The 11,213-nt window shown below is 40.6% G+C and overlaps 1 protein-coding gene across 2 annotated transcripts; it reads right to left on the bottom strand.

Annotated features, from left to right (window-relative positions):
• Window positions 1–2,497: 2,497 nt before the first annotated feature.
• LOC146556714 (ankyrin repeat and SOCS box protein 9-like) lies at window positions 2,498–8,901 on the bottom strand. 2 transcript variants are annotated; one of them, XM_085250154.1, is made up of 8 exons: window positions 8,768–8,881; window positions 8,532–8,688; window positions 8,309–8,388; window positions 7,991–8,098; window positions 7,390–7,540; window positions 7,109–7,243; window positions 3,335–3,526; window positions 2,498–3,234 (listed from the first exon to the last, which is right to left on the bottom strand). In XM_085250154.1, the coding sequence occupies exons 2-8, from the start codon at window positions 8,611–8,613 to the stop codon at window positions 3,044–3,046; spliced, it is 939 nt and encodes a 312-aa protein (XP_085106280.1). In that variant the 5' UTR covers window positions 8,614–8,688; window positions 8,768–8,881; the 3' UTR covers window positions 2,498–3,043. The 2 variants fall into 2 exon arrangements, with proteins under 2 accessions (XP_085106280.1, XP_085106279.1); XM_085250153.1 differs by having other exon boundaries at window positions 2,499–3,234; window positions 8,532–8,901.
• Between the last annotated feature and the right edge of the window lie 2,312 nt (window positions 8,902–11,213).

The following is an 11,213-nucleotide window of genomic DNA, read 5'->3' as shown; positions in this document are numbered from 1 at the left end:
TATAGATGTTTTGGCTACTTAGCAGCCTTGTTTTGCATAAATATTCAAGCTCCCGAGCACCCTCATTAGTACAGAGGTGCTTAATTGAAAACATCGCAACATATGACCTCACTAAACTTCTCCACACTCCGAGCAAGGAGCCACAAGAGATCTCTGTCTACACTATCTCCTCAATTTGTTTTAATTACCCCAACACTGAACTAAACTAAAATTACCAAAGCAATTACTGGCGAGTGCAAGGACACGGCACAACCCACTTGTAGCTTAGTGGGAAGCGCTGATATCTATAACAAGATCCAGCTCGGAGCAATCAGGATGTGAGCCGCGGCGCGAGGAGTGATCGCGGTTTGCTTATTAGATGTGTGCACATAAGGGCTGCCTGGCTTTAACAACTTGCAGTTTGTTCACAGTCAGTGGTAGCTGCTTACATTTTAGGGGTGATTAGAATTCTTCATGCATTAATGAGTAAACTAATCCTGCTTTCATTATGAATACTGGGCAGCTTTCACATGCCACAAAATATTTATTTATTTATTTTGTTTCCCTGCACATGGCATCGTGTTTTGTCATCTCTAGCTTTTAATATTTTAGAGGTAACTCTAAATATGCTGTCTTTCTTTAAGTGAAAGCTTCGTGTATGCGCTTTCTAGAAGGTATAGGATAGCTTTAAGTGAATGTGCATTGGATGTAAAACTTGCATCCTTGCTAGGAAGTGCATTCTGCACTATTTGGGTAAAAAGTGCCAATGCACTTTAAAAAAAAATGGATAGAGGTTAATGGAGTGTGTGCCTCTAGAGGGGAAAAAAGTAAAAGCTTTGGTATCACACATAGCTTGGTTGATTTTTGGAGTGCATCTGAGTGCCATGCAGCACGTGACTGAACTCTGAAATATTTCAGAAGAATAGCAGAGAGTCCAAAAACAGCCAGGATGACTGGAGTGGGAAATTATTCAAGTGGTCATATGACGGTGATTCCCAGACAGACTTGCCTCATCTGATTTTCGAGATATCACTAATTGCAAGCTGTGGATATTGTACGTCTTTTTTTTCCAGCAGCTGCAGAAGACAGAAACTCCTCCGTAGCATTGATTTCACATTAAAGATCAGGTAAATCGAAACTCGGTGTGCGTGCGTGTGTTCCTGGCCCCGGGCGCTAATGCAGTGTTTGAGGGGGTGACGATTTAGTTCGGGCGCCGTATTGGAACAGAGGGATCAATGGGGAGTTAACGAGTGCCGCATTCAACAAGAAGGCTGTGGGTGAATTGAATAAAATCATGTTGATGTCCAGAGGTGAAGGAGCAGCACATTCTGCTCCTTCATCATCTGTAAATGACCTGTTGAAATCAATGATTTTGATACAGTGGCATTACTCATTTCCAATAAAAATGACAGATGCATAAAATGCATCCATATCCCAGTCATATTGTCTGCTTTAGTCATTTCTTGCTTTTTACTTCTAGTATAAGCCTCTTTTCTGCTCTGGCTCCTGTTCTGTTGTATGTATTGATTAAATATGGGTCAAGGGTCAGTGAGTGCTTACTTGGTAGGTTGTTGACAAGCTTACAGGCTGCTAGGACTAAGCATTACAAAGTAATGCCTTGCTCAAAGTTCCTGGTTATAGGACATTCTTGAATAAAACTATGGGCGTTTCTGCATTGGAACAAATGTTTACTGTGAAACCAGCAGCTTATTGTCAATACTGGATTTGGGGAATGGAGATAAGTTCATCTTCTTTTTTCCCTTCTTTCAGTTCCTCCCTTTAGGGGTCTCCACAGCAGGTCATTTGCCTCCATCTCACCCTATCTTCCCCCGTCACACCAACTCTGCATGTCTTCTCTCACCACATCTATGAATCTTCTTTATGCTGTTTTTTCCCCTCCTGCCTTCCAGCTCCATCTTCAGCACCCTTTTTTCAGTATATCTATTTCCCCTCCTGTCTAATTCCAAACTGAGCTGTTCCTTTGATATAACCCTGTCCCTCTGGGTTACTCCCAATCAAAATCTTCAGCTCTGCTACCTCCTGTCTTTTTGTCAGCACCACTATCTCCAAACCATACATCATAGCAGGTCTCACTACCATCTTGTAAATGTTCACTTTCACTCTTGCTGCTTCCTTTCTGTCACAAATCACCCTTGACACTCGTCTCCACCCACTCCACCCTCCCTGCAGTCTCTTTTTCACCACACTCGTGCACTGTCGGTTATTTTGAAAGGTTGACCCCAGGTATTTAAACTCGTCTACCTCCACTGCCTCTACTCATTGCATCTTAAGGGAATAGCCATAAGTGGTGACCTTTAAGAAAAAGTCATTGCATTGTGTACAGTGTTGTTCTATCTTGATGCTCTTGTTCCCTCATAGAGCAACACAAGAAAAACAGAATCTTGCATCTTTACTATAGCATCTATAAAGGGCCCAGTTTTTTAGTCAGGTAGACAGAAGAGTATTGATTGTGTTTATGTAAAAATAGGCTTTACTGAAATGATGACATAAGATTAAATCACATGATAAACATAGGAAGTTCACTTTTTTCTGGGCTCGGGTATTTTAGTTTTATCCATTGTGCTTCTAATTATGTTGTTTTTCTGTTCAAATGTACTCTTTAAGAGTGCAACAGCTTTTTCAGTAAGTCATTAGTAAGATATCTTAACACTAGAATATTTGTCTTAAACTTGAGTAATAAAAAAGGTATGAACAGGAATCATTGCATTCAGTAGTGCGTTTTTATTTGCCTTACTATTAAGAGCAACACATTTCTAAGCGAAACATAAAATATCTATGAACAAAAACTTAAAGGAGTAAAAAAAAAGAGTTTTTTTAGTAGCCTAACGTCTGGTAGCTTGTGCGCATCATCCACCTGTATTAAACATCAAGACTAATTGATGTCTTTCCCATCCAGCCTCCCTTCCTGAGGGAAGCAACAAAGATATAGGATATCTTTCACTGAAAGTAATTCCGACATTGTGGTTCATCATCAACCAGGAGCACGGACGTTGTTGCCACCATGTAAGATTATACAAGTCTGCCCCCTATTGACCAAAAACTTTTAAGACTCAAAATCTGAGGTTGCAGGGTTGAGGAATTTCAGCGCATTAAGATCTCCCCTTGGGTCTGATTGGTAGAGCAGATACTCTATCAGTTCTGTGGGTAACTGAAGGTCACAAATCGCACCCAGCCTCTTGTTGCCCACAGCTTTCCTGATGTGTAGTCGGCACAGCTGCATTAGAGGAGACACTCCTGGGGACACTCAGGGGAGAAGCATGAGCCGTTATAGATGGTTAGCTTCTTGCTGCGCCACCAGCCCAGTGCAAAGTCTTGAGTGCAAAGTCTCGACTACCTCCTGCTTGTTTCAGAAGTCTCTCTGTAAGGCTGTTGGGCGGAGCGAGGTCCAGTGGCTGCCTGCCCTCTGAGTTCCTAAGGAAGAGATCCGCCCCATGTTCAAGCAGGACGGATGTCAACTCAGGGCTGGACTGACGGGCGGCCATGTGCAGAGGCGAGTCCCCAGACACGCTGCTGTTCACATTTGCACCTGAAGAAAAGAAAAGGCCAAATATGATGTCCCCACATTACATGAAATAAAGCTTTTGTTGTGGTTCAGGTAAAGGTTTTCTTTGTTAGAACAGTTGAACAACCCAAGTCAGGAAAAAACTGCTGTATTTTAATTTACAAGAATAAGGACAAGGAGTCCTGCAAAAGATGCTAAGAGTCTCCAAGCCTGGGATTACATGAAAAAACACAAAACCTGAAGCCACAAGAGGACTGTGGTTTCTTAGCGCAACATGCAAGGTAGCTTGTGAAAGTACATGCAAATATACAGAGTAGATCTACTGTCTTAAAAGCCATGTTGGTACAAGAAATATTGATATGATTTGGGTTTGTTTACCGCACACTGAGGTTTGAAGTACTGATGATATTTTTGCAAGACATCTTCACTTTAGTGCCTGAAACCTTTGCGCAGCACCATAGCATGGCACATATTTCCATGTTATATACCTTTCTTGTTATTAAAATCCAGCCTCTACATTACCTGTACTGCTATTGTGTGTAATGTTTATGATATTACAAGAGTTTCTAAAGTAGCCCCTGCAGCTAGCCTCCACCAAACAGGTCTAATAAGATAATTAATTCTCTGCTCTATAAACCCAATCTTCAACCCCTACTAATGCTGGCTCATGTGATGTTGTGTGTAGGGGTTTATCTAATTTTCCACAGCTCTGTCTGCAGCCACAAAGGGTTTTATACGCAAGTTTTTGTACGCTTCTCTCAATAAAATATTGAACACTAGACTTGCACTCTGAATATCGCACAATGGAGCACCACTGTTGATTTTGACTGTGTAATTATTGCTGGGGATTTTAACATTCATGTGGACAACCCTCAGGACAAAGGGACTAAAGACCTGAGTAACACTCTGGGCAACTTTGGGCTGACTCAGCATGTAACAGAGGCCACACATAATAGAGGACACACTCTTGACCTACTGATCTCCAAAGGCCTGAGCATTTCAAAGGTTACTGTGTCTGATGTGGGCCTGTCTGATCATTACTGTGTTTTCTTTGAAAGTAAAATCTCAGCCCACACAAATATATCAACAACAGTGATCACAAAACGGTGTATAACTGAACACAGTAGTGCAATTTTTAACCAGGTCTTCCCATTAACACCTGACCTGCCCAGAGGGTCAGTCAATGAGCTCGTCAATAGCTTCAATGCTAAAATGTTAAATGTAATGGACACTATTGCTCCCATTAAGGTGAAGGTTATCTCTGGATGGAAAAAGTCTCCATGGAGAAACTCCACACTGGTGAAAAATGAAAAAAGAGAGTGTAGGAAAGCTGAGCGCAGATGGAGAAAAACAAACCTCCAGGTTCATTATGACATTTATAAAGAGAAACTTCACAATTATAATTTACAACTGAGGAATGCAAGGAGGTCCTACTTCTCTGACATCATCACTAAAAACAGCCATAATGCTCGGGTCTTATTTTCTACAGTTGACAGGCTAACAAACCCTCCTGTGTCAGTGGCAGCTGAACTTCATTCGACCATGGCCTGCAATGACTTTGCCAAATTCTTCACTGAAAAAATCCAAAAAATTAGACAAGCAATTGGTACATCAACAGCAGATCCAGGATATGTACTGTGTCCACCAAAAAACTGTTTAAACACCATGAAACAGTTTCAACCTATTAACAGCAAAGACCTGGAGGACATCTTAGGTCAACTGAACTCCTCCTCCTGCTGTTTAGATGTCCTGCCAACAAGTTTTTTCAAAAAGGTCTCAAAGACTTTAGAGTCAGACCTGTTACAGATCGTCAACTTTTCTTTATTATCAGGTGTGTTTCCAGAATCACTAAAAACTGCTGTAATCAAACCTATACTGAAAAAGGACAATCTTGACAAGACACAAATGAACAACTACAGGCCGATCTCAAATCTCCCGTTTTTAAGTAAGATCATTGAAAAAGCAGTTTCCCAACAGCTCAGTTACTTCTTAAAACAGAATAATTGCTACGATGCCTTCCAGTCAGGTTTTAGACAGAACCACAGCACTGAAACCGCTCTGACCAAAGTGTTTAATGACATATGTCTGAATACAGACAGTGGAAAAATGTCAGTCCTAGTTTTACTGGATCTCAGTGCAGCATTTGATACAGTTGACCACAACATATTACTCAAACGACTGGAGAACTGGACAGGTCTTTCAGGAACTGTACTAAACTGGTTCAAAACATACGTAGAAAACAGGAAATACTTTGTATCAATAGGTAACTTCACATCTGAGCAGACAAGTATCACATGTGGAGTTCCCCAAGGTTCCATCTTGGGACCCCTTCTGTTTAACATCTACATGCTCCCACTGGCACAGATTATAAACAACAACAAAATAAACTATCACAGCTATGCAGATGACACACAAATATATATCACAATGTCACCAGGAGACCGAGGCCCTGTACAGGCTCTTGGTAAATGCATTGAGGAAATCAATGACTGGTTGTGCCACAATTTTCTCCAGCTAAACAAAAACAAAACTGAGGTAATAGTCTTTGGCGCCAAAGAAAAACGATTACAGGTCACCAGAGAACTTCAATCTATACATCTAAAAACCACAAACCAGGCGAGAAATTTGGGTGTAGTGATGGATGCAGACCTAAACTTAGAAAAACACATTAAGACAATAACAAAGTCAGCTTACTATCACCTCAAGAATATATCAAGGATAAAAGATCTGATGTCTCAACAGGACCTGGAAAAACTAGTCCATGCATTCATCTTTAGTAGGCTTGATTACTGTAACAGCATCTTTACAGGTCTACCTAAAAAATCAGTCAGACAACTACAGCTCATTCAGAACTCTGCTGCTCGAGTCCTCACTAAGACCAAAAAAGTGGACCACATCAGTCCAGCTCTGAGGTCCTTACACTGGCTGCCTGTCCGTCAGAGGATAGACTTTAAAGTTCTGATGCTGGCCTATAAAGCTCTGAATGGTTTAGGACCAAAATACATCAATGACCTCCTGACCCAGTATGAACCATCCAGATCCCTCAGGTCATCTGGATCCGGTCTTTTATCAGTTCCCAGAGTCAGAACCAGACACGGAGAAGCTGCATTCAGCTTTTATGCTCCTTATATCTGGAACAAACTCCCAGAAAGCCTCAGATCAGCTGAAACACTCAGTTTATTTAAATCCAGGTTGAAGACTCACCTGTTCTCAGCTGCATTTGAATAAAGCACCAAATCCACACTTTAAGCTTAAATTTCAAAACTTACATTTAACTACTGATTTTATCTACTGTTCTGATTTTATCTGTTTTGATTTTATATACTGTTGTTTGTTTGTTTGTTTGTTAATTAGTTAGTTAGTTTATTTGCTTGTTTTATTCAATTTTAAATCATGCTTTTTATTTGTTCTTGTTTCTAATGTCTCTGTAAAGCACTTTGAATCACCTTGTTGTTGAATTGTGCTATACAAATAAACTTGCCTTGCCTTGCCTTGCCACTCTCTTTTTGCCATTGAAAAGGTCTCAAAGTCTTCCACCAACTGATAAGATATTGGAAGAATGGATATTCTTTTAGCAATAAAAGTTCAAATGAGAAGCTTTCTTACCCAGCTGCAATAGTTTCCTCACGGTGCTCAGATGCTGATTGGAGCAGGCAATCTGGAGAGGGGTTCCTAACTCGTCAACATGCTGATCCACATCTGCTCCGTACTGAACAAGAGGTTCAATGCACTCAGGATGACCTAGGGAGAGGAAACAGAAATCACCACAATGATAAGAAATGTTCTTGAAAGGTTCTGCTGTAAAAATCTGCTTTTGCCTGCCATTCAAGAGATTTTGGGACTTCTGCCAGGATAGATTTTTCACATATCTGAGTCTGACCTCGAACCTTTTGTTGCAGCTATATGAATTGGAGAACTGGACTGGCTGGTCCCCAGGGAAGCAGCTCCATGTTGAAGAAGCAGCGATACACAGGTCACGTGCCCCTGAGCACATGCTTCTGTCAGGGCAGTTTTTCCATCCACAGTTGAGCTGTTTACCTGATGCATGGCGATATAGCAATAAGGTTAACAATGAATAAAAAAAATCACTAAAAATATTTACACATGTTTTGGTTTGTTTAGTTACGTATTCTTACTGTCTTAGAAGGACTGTGACTACATAATTTCTTCAGGGATCATTAAAAATTTCTGACTCTGATTCTCATTCTGATAACGGTGGTTGGACAAATTTGGCTTTATATCAGCTGATGTTTGTTTGTTAATGAGTTATTGTCCATGCACGACCGTGGCTGTGTATTCGGTTAAAATCTTACTGCAGTCTCCCATCAATAAGTTAATATTGGCAATAATTGACATGGTTGTTTTGGGAACGAACTGTGAGTCTCTTTCAAGCAAAAACTGACAGCATACCGTCTTAAATTTGAGATTCTCATGAATTCAGCCAAAAACCACAAATAAACCAACACCACATGATGATGCTTTACTGACATTTGCACCGTTTTCCATCAGAAGCTTGGCACAAGCCGTGTGACCTTGTGTACACGCCCCATGAAGGGGTGAGGCCATATCCAGAGTGTTCAGATTTACACATGCACCCTGTGAACAAAACACAGCACATATAGAGTCATTGAGGTAGATGCACATGGCAACTTTTGGAAAGCAAGCTGCCATATGAGGACACAGTCGCCTTATTAAAGGTTTCACATCATAGTGAGAAACACATGGTTATTTAACATCTAATATTATGGGAAGGCAACTTTTTTTTCCCCTTTTAGCACAACTTACAATATTCAGTTAAAACTCTACCTGATCAATGAGCTTTTGCAGGGTGAGGAGACGTCCGTTAAAGGCTGCTTCGTGAATTGGAGACCAGTCTGATTCAACATCTTTGTGCAGACAAATAAAATAGTTATTTAACTTAGAAACCTACCTGCATAGGTACATGAATACATTAGAAGACCGGATGAAAGTCTCTGCATAAAGCAGTAAATAGAGCCCAGCTGCAGTGTGAGCTTGCACTGTTACTCACCACTCATCAAAGGATTTGAGAAACAAACAGTTCCACTTTGACACGTAGGGTCTCGCGGAGTGTTTTTCTGTCCAGCAGACATAACTCACAGTGTGGGTTCAAAAGCTCCTCTGTGGCCCGGTTGTCTTTCGCCACAGCCTTTGGAACCTAAACTGAACTGTGTCCAACTAGGAGTTAAATATATTTTGTCCTCATTTGTTTTTGTTTTGATCTTTTTCAGTAGATATGTGACTGACCTTGGTTCTGTCAGTGTTATTTCCTGTCACACAAAGTGTTTGCCATTCAGGAAGCAGGCTAGTTTCAAGCAGCAGTTTTAGTCTCAGCCAATGGAGGTGCAGAAAACGAGAGAAAGACGCCTGTTGAACAGGTCTGTAGTTTGTGTGTAATATGACACTGTACCTCCACACCCATCCTCTCCAGCAGGAAACATGGGCGGCGCTGGGGGAGGGGGTTTCTGGCGTTTTAACTTTAATAAAGGGAAATTAATATTCGGTGTTTATTATAAAGTTGTGCCCCCCTCAGAAAAATATTAGGCATCATTGGTTTAAAAACTTGGAGGCAAGAGTGACTTTCTACATTTAAAGAATTTGATCTTCATGCAGTATATTGTTTCCAGTTATCGGATATAATAAGCTCTTTAAAATTATGCCCAGATTTTATGACTTTGGTTACATTTTCTTGAAAATTGTTACTTGACATAAAGCGCTCACTTTGTTGCAACTGGTTTGTTAAAAGTAGCTCTAATCATTTTGAAAGTTTTCTTCAGCAATAACGCTTCATGCCATGGTATATTATTGGATTTTCTGAGGTCCTTTGATATTTGTGGGATATTTGTGGGATGATGCTGTGGCTGCTTTATGAGTCTGCGGTGACCAGTGCCATCTGCTGCGCTGTGGTATGCTGAGGCAGCAGACTGAGAGTAACAAGCATCAGACAGACTCAACAAACTGATCCACAAAGCCCAGTAATGTTGTGGGTGTGGAGCTTGACTTTTTGATGGTGGTGTTAGAAAGGAGGATGTTGTCCCGGTTTGCTTACCACATAACATCACAGGAAATCATTCCTACCTGTGGCCATCAGTCTTTACAACTTCACCCTGTGACACAGTTTTTTTATTCTATATAGTATTTTTACGAAATAATTACAGTCATTGCACATGTGACATGAGACACAGAGAGCAAAGGAAAGCAGCAAAATGGTACCAAAGACTTTCATACACTCTGCAATCTCATTTTTATTTCTGGGGATGGCCAACAGTTTCAGAGGAAGGAAGTCACGTGGAGAGAAGCTCAAAATATAATACACACACAGACTTTCCTGCTAAGGATTTCATTCCTCCACTGTGGCTTTACACAGCTGACTGTTGGTTGTTGATGTTTTAATGGTTCAGACCTCGTGCATTAGAACCTTTGACTTGGCAAAACTTTGTTTGACATGAGTCGGTGTCCTGCTGACCTTTCCTTTAATTTAGCACACCCACGGGTCCATTTTCCATTCTAGAGTTGCCTCTACTGTTCATGTATAAATTGCTTAACACCTTTTCTTACCCAAAAGCAACCTTCTTTTTAAAATTTCTTACCTAATATTATTTACATTACAGCTGAAAAGTAAATGCATTTGGACCTGGACACAGTAAATGTGCTGCTTAATTATTACTGGTCTGTGTCCTGTGTGAATTACAGAAAATAAAATCTGTAATCAATCATGGTAGCAGCTAATTCATTTAAAATATTTATTAAAATGTATTTTGCATAATGTAAGAATTGCATATTACATCAGCTCAATTCTTTAGAGCTATAGAATATATGCAGACCAGCAGAGGGCAGTCACAGAGAGCAGATGTTCAAAGCAAATCAATACTGTAATTGTATTCCTATGGGAGCTGTTAATCTCTGGCAAAAGGCTACACACTCGCTGTACAATTGACTTTGTGCCTTGTCAGGGAAAGGTGCATATGGATTAGAAAAGCTCTTTACAAACTGAATGAATGCCTTCTCTGTATTTCAGAATAATGAAGGCCCTTGATGCTTTGTTCCCCAAATAAATCTGCTTCAAATGTCCACCAGTTTTCTCAGATCTCAGGCCAGGCAAGCAGATCCAGCAGCTATGACCTCTCCTGTATTTGGACTTCATACAAGACTCAGCTAACCCATGCAAGCACAGTGCACCACATGTCAGCTTTTCTGTCTGGAGTCTAAGAAATGGGTTGAAACCATTTAGACCCAAGCTTTCCGTGCTCGTGGATCACGTTTAAACAGGGCATAGTGCAGATACGACTCGATTTGACTAGGAAAAATGTAAACAAATAGATAAACTCAAAGCACGTAGGTTTAGTTGTTTACTGATCACTTGGTACAGCTCACCAGAGGACCATTCACAGCTTACCAAAAGGTGGAGGAGTCCCAGTTTATGCATGCAGACATGAAGGGGTTTGCATCACCTCCAGGAGGAGGGCATAGATCTTCTGCCTTTACAGAGAACACTTCTTAATCACGTGTTGTGCCAAAAAGCAACTAACAACAAGTGGTTTCCTGTATTTGCCTAAAAACTGATGTAAGTGACTTGTTGGTCAAACATATCTATGATGAATGATATCAAGTCATTCTGAGCCAGAAAGAGAATTCAAGTCACAAGGTAGAAGCTGCAGTCGGTTTTTCGGCAAAGAGACTTTTATATATCCTT

This window comes from Mchenga conophoros, linkage group LG16 (genome assembly GCF_057382185.1).
Source record: "Mchenga conophoros isolate Kocher_MC1m ecotype Shallow Benthic linkage group LG16, M_conophoros_male_GT1.1, whole genome shotgun sequence".
Lineage (NCBI taxonomy): Eukaryota > Metazoa > Chordata > Actinopteri > Cichliformes > Cichlidae > Mchenga > Mchenga conophoros.
Note: the sequence above shows the minus strand (reverse complement) of the source record. Positions and strands in the feature narration are given on the sequence as shown.

Excerpts from the sequence above, each read along its gene's own strand:
- LOC146556714 (XM_085250153.1), bottom strand. The coding sequence starts at position 8,613 with ATGTCTGCTGGACAGAAAAACACTCCGCGAGACCCTACGTGTCAAAGT. Across the intron at positions 7,244-7,389 it reads TCATATAGCTGCAACAAAAG|GTCATCCTGAGTGCATTGAA; the intron begins GTTCGAGGTCAG and ends TCCTCTCCCTAG. Across the intron at positions 3,235-3,334 it reads ACTTCTGAAACAAGCAGGAG|GAGTGTCTCCTCTAATGCAG; the intron begins GTAGTCGAGACT and ends GAGTGTCCCCAG.